At 47.4% G+C, this 16,965-nt stretch overlaps 1 protein-coding gene across 1 annotated transcript in view; it reads right to left on the bottom strand.

Moving 5' to 3' along the window:
- Nucleotides 1–16,965, bottom strand: part of pold1 (polymerase (DNA directed), delta 1, catalytic subunit) — a 232,159-nt gene that overhangs the window by 59,091 nt on the left and 156,103 nt on the right. Inside the window, exon 22 of the mRNA XM_078237250.1 lies at nucleotides 11,152–11,254. Within this exon, the coding sequence (XP_078093376.1) occupies nucleotides 11,152–11,254 (103 nt within the window). The remainder of the gene's footprint in view (nucleotides 1–11,151; nucleotides 11,255–16,965) is intronic.

Genomic DNA, 16,965 nt, shown 5'->3' with positions numbered 1-16,965 from the left:
GTATCTAGCTAAGTTGTGTTGCTTAATTGAAATACCCTATTGCCACTTTCCAAGGATATAGAAACATAGAAAAACTACAGCACAAACAGGCTCTTCGGCCCCACAAGTTGTGCCGAACATATCCCTACCTTTTAGGCCTACCTATAACCCTCCATCCTATTAAGTCCCATGTACTCATCCAGAAGTCTCTTAAAAGTCCCTATTGAGTTTGCCTCCACCACCACTGACGGTAGCCGATATGAAGAAAGAATGACTGCAAGGCTATTAACTGACCGCATTGAAGAACAAAGTACAGCACAAGAACAGGCCCTTCGGCCCTCCAAGCCCGTGCCGATCATGATGCCCTAACTAAACTTAAAAAAAACCTTCTGCCCTGACTGGGACCGTACTCTTCTATTCCTTCCTTAATCCTGTTGGCCCCTTTGGAAAAAGGACGACAAGAGTATAATCAAAAAATGAACACAGATAGCTTCATTCTTACTGAACCAGAGGAAAGTGTTTGAGCTGGGCGACCTAAAGTGAGATAGTGGGCGGCACGGTGGCTAGCACTCACAGCGCCAGGGACCCGGGTTCGATTCCCGGCTTGGGTCACTGGCTGTGTGGAGTTTGCACAGTAAGACATCTCACAACACCAGGTTAAAGTCCAACAGGTTGGACTTTAACCTGGTGTTGTGAGACGTCTTACTGTGCTTACGCCGGTCCAACGCCGGCATCTCCACAGTGTGGAGTTTGCACGTTCTCCCCGTGTCTGTGTGGGTTTCCTCCGGGTGCTCCGGTTTCCTCCCACAGTCCAAAGATGTGCGGGTTAGGCGGATTGACCATGCTAAATTGCCCCTTAGTGTCAGGGGGTACAAGCTAGGGTAAATGCATGGGGTTGTGAGGATAGGGCCTGGGTGGGATTGAGAGACTCAATGGGCCGAATGGCCTCCTTCTGCACTGTAGGATTCTAAAAAAAACTCTGCTGACAGAACTGCCTTATTTTCATTATTGGGGTTGGGGTGGGAGGGTTCCTTGGGCTTCAGCGCCATCATCAACTCTGCACGGAGTCATAAAACACGTTTTCAATGGCATTTGGCCAGTGTCAAGCTGTCAGGGAGATTAGTCGGCCCTGGAACAGATTCAAACTTGGTTCTCTGCTGCGATGAATGGAACCACTTTAGGATGCTCAGAGCCCCTTCAGCTTTGCAGAGATGATCCACAATGGCAGTACGTTTGCAGATATCTTTTGAAAGGAGCAAGGTGGGCTTTCGTAATTGGTGGTAATTAGCTCACTCCTGGTCTCCTCAGGACCTCTTTGCCACGTACAAGTCAGGAATGCGACGGAATAATCAACACTTTGGGTGCAAAACAGCAAGACTCAAGAAGTTGGACATTGTCCAAAACAGAGCGAGAGCTAAAGTGCACCTACACTGAGCTCAGTAATCACTATTAATCAATAATACTCCACGACTGCATTATGTCCAAGCTACAGGAAACACTGCAGCAATTTACCAAGGTTACTTCAACATTTGCTACTTCTACCACTGAGAACAAGAACCGTAACATCATGGGGATAATAATACCTCCAAGTTCCCCTTTAAGTTGCAGACGCCCCCGGACGTGGACATACATGGCTCTTGTACAATCGGCACTGAATCAATATCTTAGAATCCCGTGCACAACACCACTGTGGAGGGAAATCAACACAGGGACTGCACCAGCTCAAGGAGAAGTGCGGCACTGCGTTGCAAGGATGGCACGGTGGCGCAGTGGTTAGCACTGCTGCCTCACAGAGCCAGGGACCCGGGTTCAATTCCCGGTTTGGGTCTTTGTCCGTGCGGAGTCTGCACGTTCTCCCCATGTCTGCATGAGTTTCCTCCGGGTGCTCCGGTTTCCTCCCACAGCCTGAAAGACGTGCTGGTTAGGTGCATTGGCCATGCTAAATTCTCCCTCAGTGTACCCGAACAGGTGCCGGAGTGTGGCGACTAGGGGATTTTCACAGTAACTTAATTGCGGTGTTAATCTAAGTCCACTAATAAATAAATTTTAAACTGAAGCGGATCAGCCATATAAATACTGTGGCTTCCCGAGCAGGTCAGAGGCTAGGAATCTTCCAGTGAGTAACTCAGTTTGTGACTTCCCAAAGACTGTCCACCATCAATAAGGGTGGCACAGTGGTTAGCACTGCTGCCTCACAGCGCCAGGGACCCGGGTTCGATTCCCGGCTTGGGTCACTGTCTGTGTGGAGTCTGCACCTTCTCCCCGTGTCTGCGTGGGTTTCCTTCGGGTGCCCCGTTTCCTCCCACAGTCCAAAAGACGTGCTGGTTAGAGTGCATTGGCCGTGCTAAATTCTCCCTCAGTGTACCCGAACAGGCGCCGGAGTGTGGCGACTGGGGGATTTTCACAGTAACTTCGTTGTGGTGTTAATGTAAGCCTGCTTGTGTTACTAATAAATTAGTGAAAACTTTAATTGCAATCACTTTTTCAGAGCGAATGTGGATGGGAAATAAATGCAGCCCCTTCACGGTCAGTCAAATCCAGAGAAGAAAATGACAGGCAATGAGGAAATTACTTTGAGCTAAATTGCTCTCAGGATTAAGAACATAGGAACATAAGAAATAGGAGCAGGAGTAGGCCATCTGGCCCTTCGAGCCTGCCCCGCCATTCAATAAGATCATGGCTGATCTGAAGCGAATCAGTTCCACTTACCCGCCTGCTCCCCATATCCCCTAATTCCCTTATCGATCAGAAAACTATCTACCCGTGATTTAAACATATTCAACGAGGAAGCCTCCACCACTTCAATGGGCAGAGAATTCCAGAGATTCACTACCCTCTGAGAGAAGAAGTTCCCCCTCAACTCTGTTCTGAACCGGCCCCCCCTTATTTTGAGGCTGTGCCCTCTAGTTCTGGTTTCCCTTCTAAGTGGAAAGAATCTCTCCACCTCTACCCTATCCAGCCCCTTCATTATCTTATATGTCTCGATAAGATCACCCCTCATCCTTCTAAACTCCAACGAGTACAGACCCAATCTGTTTAATCTCTCCTCATAAGCTACACCCCTCATCTCCGGTATCAACCTGGTGAACCTTCTCTGCACTCCCTCCAAGGCCAATATATCCTTTCGCAAATAAGGGGACCAAAACTGCACACAGTACTCCAGTTGCGGCCTCACCAGTGCCTTGTGCAGTTGCAGCAAGACCTCCCTGCTTTTATATTCCATCCCCCTCGCGATAAAGGCCAACATTCCATTCGCCTTCTTGATCACCTGCTGCACCTGCAGACTGAGTTTTTGCGATTCGTGCACAAGGACCCCCAGGTCCCTCTGCACAGTCGCACGATGTAATTTTTCTCCATTTAAATAATATTCCAATTTACTATTATTTCTTCCAAAGTGGATAACCTCACATTTGCTAACGTTATATTCCATCTGCCAGATCCTCGCCCACTCGCTCAGCCTATCCAAATCTCTCTGCAGACTTTCCGCGTCCTCCACGCAATTCGCTTTCCCACTCACCTTCGTGTCATCAGCAAACTTGAATACCCTAGATTCAGTCCCCTCCTCCAGATCATCTATGTAAATGGTAAACAATTGAGGCCCCAGCACCGATCCCTGCGGCACGCCACTGGTCACCAACTGCCAACCAGAAAAGCACCCATTTATCCCAACTCTCTGCTTCCTGTTAGATAGCCAATCCCCAATCCATGCCAACACCTTACCCCTAACTCCATGTACCCCAGTCTTCTGCAGCAACCTTTTGTGAGGCACCTTATCGAACGCCTTCTGGAAATCTAAAAACACCACATCCACCGGTTCCCCTCTGTCAACCGCACTAGTGACATCTTCATAAAAGTCCAGTAGATTCGTCAAACACGACTTTCCCTTCATGAATCCATGCTGCGTCTGCTTGATCAAACCATTCTTATTCAGGTGCTCTGTTATTTCCTCTTTAATAATGGACTCTAGCATCTTCCCAACTACGGACGTTAAGCTAACCGGCCTGTAGTTACCCGCCTTTTGTCTACTTCCTTTTTTAAACAGCGACGTAACAGTAGCTGTTTTCCAGTCAGCCGGCACTACCCCAGAGTCCAGCGAATTTTGATAAATTACTACTAACGTATCTGGTATTACCTCAGCCATTTCTTTCAGTACCCTGGGATGCATTCCATCCGGGCCCGGGGACTTGTCTACCTTCAGTCCTATTAGTCTACCAAGCACCACCTCCTTAGTAACAGTAATTGTATTAAGGACCTCCCCTCCCACCAACTCTCGATCTCTAATATTCGGCAAACTATTTGCGTCTTCCACCGTGAAGACCGACACAAAGAATTTATTTAAAATCTCAGCCATTTCCTCGTTTTCCACTATTAAATCCCCCCTCTCATCTTCCAAGGGTCCAACATTCACTCTAGCCACTCTATTCCTTTTTATATACTTGTAAAAACTTTTACTATCATTTTTTCTATTTTGAGCTAGTTTAGTTTCATAATCTATCTTTCCTTTCTTAATCACTTTCTTAGTCGTTCTTTGTTTTTCTTTAAAGCTTTCCCAATCCACTAATTCTCCACTATTTTTGGCCACTCTGTACGCATCTGATTTTATTTTAATACTCTCCTTTATTCCCTTCGTTATCCACGTCCGGTTATCCTTTTTCTTACAGTCCTTCTTTATCACCAGAATATATTTTTGCTGAGTACTTAAAAAAATCTCCTTAAAAATCCTCCACTGTTCCTCAGCTGTCCTACCTACCAGTCTGCTCGCCCAGTCTACATTAGCCAATTCCACCCTCATCCTATCGTACTCCCCTCTGTTCAAGCAGAGGACACTGGTTTGGGACCCTACTTTCTCATCCTCCATCTGTATCAGAAATTCCACCATATTATGATCACTCATCCCAAGAGGATCCTTCACAAGAAGATCCTTAATCCTACCTGTCTCATTGCACAGAACCAGATCCAAGATAGCTCGCTCTCTCGTAGGTTCTGTAACATACTGTTCAATGAAACAATCCCGACAGCATTCCAAGAACTCTTCCTCAAGCCCTCCACGTCCAATTTGAGTCGACCAATCAATATGTAGGTTAAAATCCCCCATGATTATTGCCGTTCCACTTTTGCACGCATCCATTATTTGCTTGTTTATAGCCCTCCCCACCTCCAAGTTATTATTTGGGGGCCTATAGACCACGCCTACCAGTGTCTTTCTCCCCCTACTATTCCTTATCTCCACCCACAACGATTCCACGTTTTGCTCCTTAGAGCCTATGTCGTCTCTCACTACCGTCCTGATATTATCCTTCATTAACAAAGCTACCCCACCTCCTTTTTCTACCTGTCTATCCTTCCTAAATGCCTGATAACCCTGAATATTCAGTTCCCAGTCCCGGTCACCCTGCAACCACGTTTCTGTGATGGACACTAGATCATATTCATTTGTATGGATTTGTGCCATCAACTCATTTACTTTGTTTCGAATGCTTCGTGCATTCAGGCAAAGTGTCTTTATGCCAGTCTTTATCTGGACCCGGTTTGTTGAAGCGCTATTAACATCTCCCAAGCCCTCTCCTCCTTTAGCTAGTTGTTTATTCACTATACTCTTGGCATTAGAGTAGACACCTCTCAATCCTATGGTCTGACCTCTCCCCTTCTCTGTTCCCAGTCCACCTGCCCTCTTGCACTGCCTATAACCCTTCTCTGTTTGCGAGCTACCTTCCTCACTCTCAGTCACTTCGCTTTGATCCCCTCCCCCCAACCTATCTAGATTGGCTCATGAAATTTATTCTTACTCACACGGATGTACAAATTAGGATCAAGAGCCTTCTAGCCTGCTCTGCCATGCGATCAGGTCATAGCTGAGCCAACTGTAACCTCCCGCATACCCTCTATCATTGCCTTGCTTATCAATTATCTACTTCTGCCGTCAAAACTTTCAAAGACGCTGTTTCCATTGCCTTTTCAGGAAGAGCGTTCCAGAGACTCATGATCCTCTGAGAAAAAAAATAAGACCCATTTATGTCAAATTTGTTTCCCGTCAGCTCGCCAATTTTCCATCCAAGCCCACGTTACCCTCTACACCACGAGCTTTTATTTTCCACCTGATGTGACACCTCATATCTTGCACGATTTGATACCTCAGTCTTTCCCAACTACATGCCTGGCCCTCTCTTTTCTATCCCAATGCTATCAGTTCATGCTCTGGTGCAAATCCACAGTACCACTGCCCTCTCTTAACTCGTTGTCTTAGAATCATAGAAATCCTACGCTGCAGAAGGAGACCATCCAGCCCATCAAGTCTGCATCGACTCTGACAGAACATCTCATCCAGGCCCACCCACGCCCTATCCCTAGAACCCCACACATTTATCCCGCTAACCTACACCTCTTTGGACACTAAGGGACAATTTAGCATGGTTAATCCCTCAACCTACATATCTTGGGACACTAAGGGGCAATTTAGCACGGCTAATCCCTCAATCTACACATCTTGGGACACTAATGGACAATTTAGCGTGTCCAATGCACCCTAACCAGCACATCTTTCGGACTGTGGGAGGAAACTGGAGCACCCGGAGGAAATCCACGCAGACACGGGAAGAACGTGCAGACTCCGCACAGTCACCCAGGCTGGGAATTGAATCCGAGGCCCTGGTGCTGTGAGGCAGCAGCGCTAACCACTGTGCCGCCCCACTGGGGAATGTTAGCAACAGTGGCAGGGGGGGTATCACATTGAAGCCTCACCTCAGTTAATGTGTACACTTTCCAGCAGCAGATGCCAGATAGCAATTAAAGGTAGCACAGTGAGGGGCGGCACGGTGGCACAGTGGCTAGCACTGCTGCTTCACTCACAGCGCTAGGGACCCGGGTTCGGTTCCCGGCTTGGGTCAATGTGGGGTCTGCACATTCTCCTGGTGGGTTTCCTCCGGGTGCTCCGGTTTCCTCCTACAGTCTGAAAGACGTGCTGGTTAGGGTGCAGTGACCCGAACAGGCGCCGGAGTGTGGCGACTAGGGGAAATTTCACAGTAACTTCATTGCAGTGTTAGTGTAAGCCTTACTTGTGACGAATAAATAAACCTTACTTTAAAAGGGGATCCTTAGATGGATTCCCTAACCCCACTACTAACTAATGCCCAAATGAGATCATTTTTCTTCTCTTTCATGGGATGTGTGTGTCACTGGCTAGGCCAGTATCTGTTGCCCACTCCTCAGTACTAATAGGTGGCGGCCAACTCCGCATAGATCTTGGATTAAAGCTGGAGCTTTTAACCTTTAATTGCAGGGGCTCAGAGTAGCCAAACAATTCTATTTTTGATCAATTGTACTTATAACGACTGCATTTTTCACAAATGCACAAATACCCTTTTTTGCTTGACCCTTCTCCCCAACGTCGCTGTAAAATGAAATACGTAGAAGTGCGCAATTTACAGTTGTGTCGCAACAGTATGGCACAGCACTCCCCTTCAATTCCTCTGTATGAATTCTTAAACAGCTGTAAAAGACATTTGGCTGTAAAGGTTGGATGTGAAAGGAATTAAGGAATTTCCGTCGTCCCAATCCAGGCACAGGTCCTCAGTACAAAGCTAATTGGCAAGCTTGTCGAGGAGTGACAGGATGGTTGAACTGGGAAGTGGAGCAACTCTGGAAGCAGTGCCGTCCTTCAGGGAATGAGGCAAGGAGACCATAACTGGGGCAGAGGAAACTCTGCACTGAACCATGCCATAGCTGACCTTGGGAGTGCTCAAAGCAAAATAAAGTCATCATCGAATCAAACAGTGCAGAAGGAGGCCATTCAGCCAGTCATGCTCTTCGAAGGAACTACCCCACTATCAAGAACAAAGAACAGTGCAGCACAGGAATAGGCCCTTCAGCCCTCCAAGCCTGGGCCGATCATGATGCCTGCCTAAACTAAAAACGTATGCATTAGAGAGTCCATAACCATTCGTTCTCATCCTATTCATGTATTTGTCTAGTTGCCCCTTCAATGCCGCTATCGTACCCGCTCCCACCCCCTCCCCGGGCAGCGCGTTCCAGACATTCACCACCCTCTGTGTAAAAAACTTGCCTCACACATCTCCTCTAAACTTTTCCCCACGCATCTTAAACCCGTGCCCCCGAGTACTTGACTTTTCTACCCTAGGAAAGAGCATCTGACTATCCACTCTGTCCATGCCACTCATAATCTTGAAAACCTCTATCAGGTCACCCCTCAACCTCCGTCGTTCCAGTGAGAACAAACCAAGTTTATCCAGCCTCTCCTCAAAGCTAATACCCTCCAGAACAGGCAACATCCTAGTAAACCTCTTCTGTACCCTCTCCAAAGCATCCACATCCTTCTGGTAGTGTGGCGACCAGAAAAGTACATAATATTCTAAATGAGGCCTAACTAAGGTTCTGTACAGCTGCAGCATGACCTGACAATTTTTATACTCAATGCCCCGACCTGCTTTTTATTCTACAGCCTTGCAACTGTTTTGAGTATATAGTCAATTTCTCTTGGGCGGCACAGTGGTTAGCACTGCTGCCTCACAGCGCCAGGGACCCGGGTTCGATTCCCGGCTTGGGTCACTGTCTGTGCGGAGTCTGCACGTCCTCCCAGGGTCTGCGTGGGTTTCCTCCGCGTGCTCCGGTTTCCTCCCACAGCCCGAAAGACGTGCTAGTTAGATGGATTGGCCATGCTAAATTCTCCCTCCACGCACCCCAACGGGTGCCGGAGTGTGGCGACTAAGGGGTTTTCACAGTAACTTCATTGCAGTGTTAATGTAAGCCAGCTTGTGACACTAATAAAATAAACTAAACTATAAACTAAAAACTTTGAAAGTTACTATTGAATTTTATTTAAACAGACAATGCATCCAGACCATCATTACTCACTGTATTAAAAAAAAATCTCATTTCCACTCCAGTTTCTTAGCTACTTCCAAAACCCATGCCCCTGATTCCAGACCCTCCTGCTTGTGTAAACTACCTTCTCTTCAAAACCCCTAATAAAAGAGTGGCCGAATTAATTCCAAAAAAAGCTTTCTACTTTTTAAATTAGTACAAGCTTGCTGCAGTGGACAACAAAGAACCTTGTGGTTTGTTCGCAGGCTGCAGACTCTTTGCCTTATTAGGTTTTACAGATATGGGCATCCCCCTAGCACCACTGTAGGATGGGAAACACACCTGATACCTCAACACAAACATCAAAACCACTGAACTTTCTCTTTGAGCCGAGGAAGTTGAGCGATCAATTAAAAACGTGTGCAGAAAATAAGGAAATACTTTCACAAAACTGAAAAAAGAGAAGCAGTGCTCAAAGGCTCACTTCCCCAAGCACTGCGTGGCTGATACCACAATGGGGAGGGAGGGTTCCCAAAAACACTCTCAGAAGGCGGAGTCACTAGCTTCAACTTCTCCAGCCTTCATCTAAATGCTACGGCGCTTCTTTTGGAGAGGGTGGGTGGACGATAGGTTGGGGACAGGAAAACACAATCTCAGATGGCACGTCTGGGTGGTGGACTCCAGTCTTCTGCATTCCTGTTTTGACGAGCAGTGCATAAGGCGCTGGTCGGAGCAAAGAACAAGGAAAATTGCAGCACAGGAACAGGCCCTTCGGCCCTCCAAGCCTGCACCGACCATGCTGCCCGACTGAACTAAAAACCCAAAAGAACATTGCAGGATCACCTCAGTGGAGGACTCTCACCAGGCTTCTCTACTGCAGAAGCTGGTCAAGTGAAGCATCCACCTGCTAGGAAGTGGGGAAAATGAGACAGGATACCAGCTGACATCTGTTGCCTTCCGTTGGCACACTGTGGCACACATGGCAACTTGGGCAGGAGAAGGCCAAGTACGCTTGACAGTTGAACAGCCTACCAACTGTTCAAGAACCCACCTGCGTTAGGTACCAGACGGCAGCAGGTGTTCATGAACCCCAATGAGGTAGAAAAATTAGAAAGAAAAAAAAAAATCTACTGAACTTAGTAGTTTTTACAAAAGACAAAAGCAAAATACTGTGGATGCTGGAATCTGAAACAAAAATAGAAAACGCTGGAAAATCTCAGCAGGTCAGACAGCATCAGTGGAGAGAGAAAAAGAGCCAATGTTTTGAGTCTAGATGAAGGTCATCCAGACTCGAAACGTTGGCTCTATTCTCTCTCCACCGATGCAGTCTGACCTGCTGAGATTTTCCAGTGTTTTCTACTTTTGTTTCAGATTCCAACAACCGCGTTAATTTGCTTTTCATAGAATCTCTACAGTGAAGGAGACCATTCGGTCCATCAAGTCCACCCTGACCACAATCCCACCCAGGCCCTATACCCGTAACCATATTTACCCTGCCAATCCCCTTCACACTAGGGTGAATTTAGCATGGCCAATCCACCTAACCGGCATAACTTTGGAGTGTGGGAGGAAAACGGAGCACCCAGAGGAAACCCACGCAGTCACGGAGAGAATGTGCAAACTCCACGCCGACAGTGACTTGAGGCCGGAATTGAACCCGGGTTCCTGGCGCTGTGAGGCAGCCGTGCTAACCACTGTGCAACCGTGCCGCTTAATCAGCTCAAAGTTCCAACCTCCTGACTTGGAGATATATCACCATTCCTTCATCGTCAACATCAGTTTAACAGATTATCTGGCCATCACCTCATTACTGCCTGTGGGATCTTGATGGTTGCAATTGGCTGCCAAGTTTCCTGCACAATAGCAGCTTCAAAAGCACCTAACTGGATGAAAGCACGTCAGGGCATTCAGGAATTGAAAGGCTTTGTTTATTATTCGCAGCATTCCCTACCAAACGCTATTGGAGTGCACCCTCGGGCGGCACGGTGGCACAGTGGTTAGCATTGCTGCCTCACAGCACTAGGGGACCTGGGTTCGATTCCCGGCTTGGTCACCGTCTGTGCGGAGTTTGCACGTTCTCCCAGTGTCTGCGTGGGTTTCCTCCGGGTACTCTGGTTTCCTCCCACTGTCTGAAAGATGTGCTGGTTAGGGCGCATTGACCCGAACAGGTGTCGTTGTATGGCGACTAGGGGAATTTCACAGTAACTTCATTGCAGTGTTAATGTAAGCCTACTTGTGACAAATAAATAAACTTTCAACTTATCAAGGAGAAAGCCATTAATTTACCAAAAAGAAACTCGGCATAGGCAACAAATAAGACCTTGAATCTTTTTTTACAAAGTGAAACATCCGTACCTCAGACTTCATGTAGGCCGCTGCACCTTTTGCAGCGCTGATGATCACATAGGGTACTCTGTCTCCGAGATTAGGTGCACTGCCCGCATCTCGCTTCCGCATCCTACATGGCACAGACCAGAAATGGATCAAAACACACACACAATTGGGTTTTTATGTTTTAAAAATTAATTCCAGCCAAATCACTCCAGCATCTTAATTAATGGCTATTCCCTAAAAAACTTCTGTGGTCTTGGTACTTACTGGCCCACACTCTCCACTCCGTTACTGTGGTGGGATTGACAGTGCCGTCAGACTTTTGAATGGACCTACCTCGCATTAAGTTGATCTTTCTCGACACCCTAGCTATGACTGTAACACTACATTCTGCACTCTCTCCTTTCCTTCTCTATGAACGGTATGCTCTGTCTGTATAGCACGAGAAGAAACAATACTTTTCAGTGTATGTTAGTACATGTGACAATAATAAATCAAATCAAAAGTCCTGAGATGATGGGTGGGATCTTACAACCTCGCTCGTCCCGAAACTGTAAAATCCTGCCCGAGGTCAACAGACCTTTCCATGGTGCGCCCCTCGCTCGCTCCGATTCCCGTGGTGGCCTGGACAATAAAACTCTGGCCAATAACTCAATCTATGGTGATACTGAAATGAGGACTTGTTCTTTTAAAATTAGGAATAATGCCAAACACACAGGATGACTTGACAAGGTCCGCTTGCCAAGTTTTTGAAGATGAGGTTATATCTGCAAGAATCTGTCTGCATATGAAAAGAACTTCAGTTTGGCATAGATTGTCAGATAATTGCAGACTAATTACTACTTGAACGTGACCTTGCCTAGCAGAATGCGGCAGGGCAGAGCAGGGTGCAAAGAAATAAATTCTGTACTTAAAGACAGTTCTGTGTTTAATAATCAGGATAACAAGTGCGACATTATAATCAATATCTTTTCCCAAAGGTAGGGGAGTCTAAAACTAGCGGGCGTATGTTTAAGGTGAGAGGGGAGAGATACAAAAGGGTTCAGAGGGGCAATTCTTTCACACAGAGAGTGGCGAGTGTCTGGAACGAGCTGCCAGAGGTAGTAGTAGAGACGGGTACAATTCCATCCTTTAAAAAATGTTTATAATCATAGATAGAAACCCTACAGTGCAGAAAGAGGCCATTTGGCCCATCGAACCTGCACCGACCACAATCCCACCCAGGCCCTACCCCCATATCCCTACACATTTACCCGCTAATCCCTCTAACCTACACATCTCAGGACACTAAGGGGCAATTTTAGCATGGCCAATCAACCTAACCCACACATCTTTGGACTATGGGAGGAAACCGGAGCACCCGGAGGAAACCCACGCAGACACGAGGAAAATGTGCAAACTCCACACAGACAGTGACCCAAGCCGGGAATCGAACCCAGGTCCCTGGCGCTGTGAAGCAGCAGTGCTAACCACTGTGCTACCGTGCCGCCCACTAGACAGTTACATGGGTAAGATGGGTATAGAGGGATATGGGCCATACACAGGCAACTGGGACTAGCTTAGTGGTAAAAACTGGGCGGCATGGACAAGTTGGGCTGAAGGGCCTGCTTCCATGCTGTAAACCTCAATGACTCTATTATTGTTATTTGAACAGCGATAAATGGAAACTTAAGGATATTTTCTTTCATTGCTGAAACAGCTCTTCATCCTAATTGATTTAAAAGTGAGGGCCCCACAAGCATATCAGGGTTAGCTGAAGGTGGAACTGCAAACTGCATTTTGCACCATGATTTTTTAATATATCCATTCGTGCGATATGGGCGTCGCTGGTTGGCCAGCATTTATTGCCCATCCCCTTGTTGCTCTTGGAGGGCAGTTAAGAGTCTGTGTGGCTCTGGAGTCACATGTCAAAGGGCGGCACAGTAGCAGAGTGGTTAGCATTGCTGCCTCACAGTGCCAGGGTCACGGGTTCAATTCCGGCCTCAGGTGAGTGTGTGGAGTTTGCACGTTCTCCCTGTGTCTGCGTGGGTTTCCTCCCACATTCCAAAGATGTTCGGGTTAGGTTGATTGGCCATGCCCAGTTGCCTCTTAGTGTCAGGGGACTAGCAGGATAAATATGTGGGGTTACAGGACTAGGGCGGGATTGTGGACGGTGCAGACTTGATGGGCCAAATGGCCTCCTTCTGCACTGTATGGCCTCTATCATTATATATATAGGCCAGACCAGGAAAGGACGGCAGATTTCCTTGACTAAAGATCATTAATGAACCAGATGGGTTTTTCCGACAATGGGTCATCAGTAGATTCTTAATTCCAGATATTTTTTATTGAATTCAAATTCCACCAGCTGCTGTGGCGGGATTCAAACCCGGGTTCCCAGATGAGTTTCTGGATTCATAGTCTAGCGATGATACCACTAGGCCATTGTCTTCCCATCAGCAACTGTTTCTTGGGTACAGTGGAACAGGACTCAAGTACCAGATACAATCATTCACCCTGAAGCCCGTGACACACACAGAGAGTTTAGAGATGTGAGGATGAAGTTTCCCTGATTACAGTTTTTAAAAGAAAACGTTGGGAGTATCTGCTCCAATCCACAAAACCTACTTTTAAAAAATGAAGCAATGCATTTATATAGCACCTTATTGAACCTCAATGAATGTTTTTAAGGCAAGGATAGACTGAACAGTAAAGGAATTAAGGGTTATGGTGAGCGGACGGGTAAGTGGAGCTGAGTCCACGAAAAGATCAGCCATGATCTTATTGAATGGCGGAGCAGGCTTGAGGGGCCGGGTGGCCTACTCCTGCTCCTAGTTCTTATCCCAGTGGCAGAAGAATCTTGAAATGATTCTCACTGAGAATGACTTTATTTCACACCAGCAAGCACAAAACCTACTAAAGCACATGTGAATAGCTTCATAAAGACACATTTTAAACAGCACCCTCCAAACCCACTACCATCTAGAAGGACAAGGGCAGTAGATACCTGGGAACACCACCCAGCTGGAGACTCACCTCCAAGCCACTCACAACCTTGACTTGGAAATATGTCGGCCGTTCCTTCACTGTCGCTGGGTCAAAATCCAGGAATTCCCTCTCCACCAGCATCGTGGGTGTGCCAACACCTAAGGGGCTGCAGGGTCTCAGGCAGGCAGCTCACCACCATCTTCTGAAGGCCATGATGTGGAGATGCCGGCGTTGGACTGGGATGGGCACAGTCAGAAGTCTCACAACACCAGGTTAAAGTCCAACAGGTTTATTTGGTAGCACGAGCTTTCGGAGCGCTCACTCACCTGATGAAGGGGCAGCGCTCCGAAAGCTCGTGCTACCAAATAAACCTATTGGACTTTAACCTGGTGTTGTGAGACTTCTTACTGTGCCCACCTTCAGAAGGGCAACTTAGGGTTGGGCAATAAATGTTGGCCTAACCAGTGATGCCCACATCCCGGAAATTAATTTTGAGGAAAACATTCTGATTCATGTTGCTTTGGAAGGAGAGCATCTCCCCCAGTGATCGGTATTAGCTTTGGTTACAAGTACAATTTCTGCACTGCTGCTTATGAAACCAAGCTGACGGAATTTGTTAGCTGACAGACTCATTTTGTTTTAAATTAAGTCTTTCTCCCCTTGTCTTCTGACAGTGAGGTTCCTTGTCGCAGTACATTTCCACAGGAAACAATGCAGAGGCCAGCTGTTCTGTACCGATCAATTGACAAACTGACTTTAACTGAGTCACTGGAAGAAAGCTGGGCAGCACGGTGGCACAGTGGTTAGCACTGCTGCCTCACAGCGCCAGGGACCTAGGTTCGATTCCCGGCTTGGGTCACTGTCTGCGTGGAGTTTGCACGTTCTCCCCGTGTCTGCGTGGGTTTCCTCCAGGTGCTCCGGTTTCCTCCCAGTTGAAAGATGTGAGGGTTAGGTTGCTTGACCATGCGAAATTGCCCCCTTAGTGTCAGGGGTGCATAGGTTAGAGCGATTAGTGGGGTAAATATGTGGGGTTAAGGGGATAGGACCTCGGAGGGATTGTTGTCAGTGCATACTCCTTCTACACTAGGGGCGGCATGGTAGCACAGTGCCTCACAGGGATCCGTGTTCAATTCCCGGCTTGAGTCACTGTCTGTGCGGAGTCTGCACGTTCTCCCCGTGTCTGCGTGAGTTTCCTCCGGGATCTTCGGTTTCCTCCCACAGTCTGAAAGACGTGCTGGTTAGGGTGCATTGACCCGAACAGGCGCCGGACTGTGGCGACTAGGGGAATTTCACAGTAACTTCATTGCAGTGTTAATGTACTTGTGACTAATAAATCAATAATAGTGATTTTATGATTAATTCAGTTTAACATTTCAGAAAACATGGATTTATGAAGTAATCAGGTACCTCTCAGCACAAAACCCTAAATTCTTTCCCTTTGGACAGAGTTGATTTGTCCAGGGGCACAGGCCCCAGGGCCTCCCATCAGCTCAGAGGCCACCCTTCATGTATGAACCAAGACAGTGAGATTCAGCGGGCTATTCAACTCTGGGGGGCACCGTGGATCAACCCAACTTTCTTTCCCAACTGACTGTGATCAGCAGCAGGGACTCTGGTCACATTTTTCACCTCTAACCTGGAGCACGAAGCTGAGGTGTGACATCTATACCATATAACGTAGGATTGGTGAACTCTGCACATACAAGGCATTGAAACTCAAAAGGCTCTGATTCAGGTTGGAAAGTACATAGAAAATAAGAGCAGGAGGAAGCCATTCGGCCCTTTGAGCCTGCTCCACCATTCATTATCATCATAGTTTGATCGTCCAACTCAATAGCCTGATCCTGCATCCCCCCCATATCCTTTGATCCCCTCCGCCTCAAGTGCTGTATCTAACTGCCTCTTGAAAACTTTCAATGTTTTGGCCTCAACTGCTTTCAGCGGTCCACAGGCTGACCACTCTTTGGACGAAGAAATTTCTCCTCATTTGTCCTAAACGATCTACCCTGTATCCTCAGACTGTGACCCGTGGTTCTGGACAGCTCCACCATCGGGAACATCCTTCTTGCATCTACCCTGTCTAGTCCTGTTAGAATTTTCTAGGTTTCTATGAGATCCCCCCCCCCACCTCATTCATAAACAGAGTTACTGGGGAGCTCCTCCATCAAGACTATTTGCAGTTAAACATTGCTGGTTAGGGCGGCACGGTAGCACAGTGGTTAGCACCGCTGCTTCACAGCTCCAGGGGCCTGGGTTCGATTCCCGGCTTGGGTCACTGTCTGTGTGGAGTTTGCACATTCTCCTCGTGTCTGCGTGGGTTTCCTCCGGGTGCTCCGGTTTCTTCCCACAGTCCAAAAGATGTGCGGGTTAGTTGCAGTGGCCATGCTAAAAATAAAATTGCCCTTAGTGTCCTGGGATGCGTAGGTTAGAGGGAATAGTGGGTAAATATCTAGGGATATGGGGGTAGGGCCTGGGTGGGATTGTGGTCGGTGCAGACTCGCTGGGCCGAATGGCCTCTTTCTGTGCTGAGGGGTTTCTAAGTTTCTACTTAAGGGTTGAGAGGAGGGACACATGCAACAGAACTTGACAATCAAAATCTTCACAGGTCTACACGGAATCCTTGCTCGCATTAATACAATTAGATTGAAGCTAAACAGAACAGAGGGTCCAAGATTCAATTTCTAGTCTACACCAAGCTAGCTGTTGGTGCGAAGGTGCCACAATTTGTCTTAGTATCCTGGGGGGAATGGGGTAGGAGAGGAGTAGGGGAAACATAAAACCTATTCCATCCAGGTTTTTTAAAATTCATTTATGGGACATGGGTGTCGCTGGCTGGGCCAGCATTTATTGCTCATCCCAAGTTGCCCTTGA

This window comes from Mustelus asterias, chromosome 21, assembly GCF_964213995.1.
Source record: "Mustelus asterias chromosome 21, sMusAst1.hap1.1, whole genome shotgun sequence".
Classification (NCBI taxonomy): Eukaryota; Metazoa; Chordata; class Chondrichthyes; order Carcharhiniformes; family Triakidae; genus Mustelus; species Mustelus asterias.
This window is presented reverse-complemented; position numbering and strand designations above follow the sequence as displayed.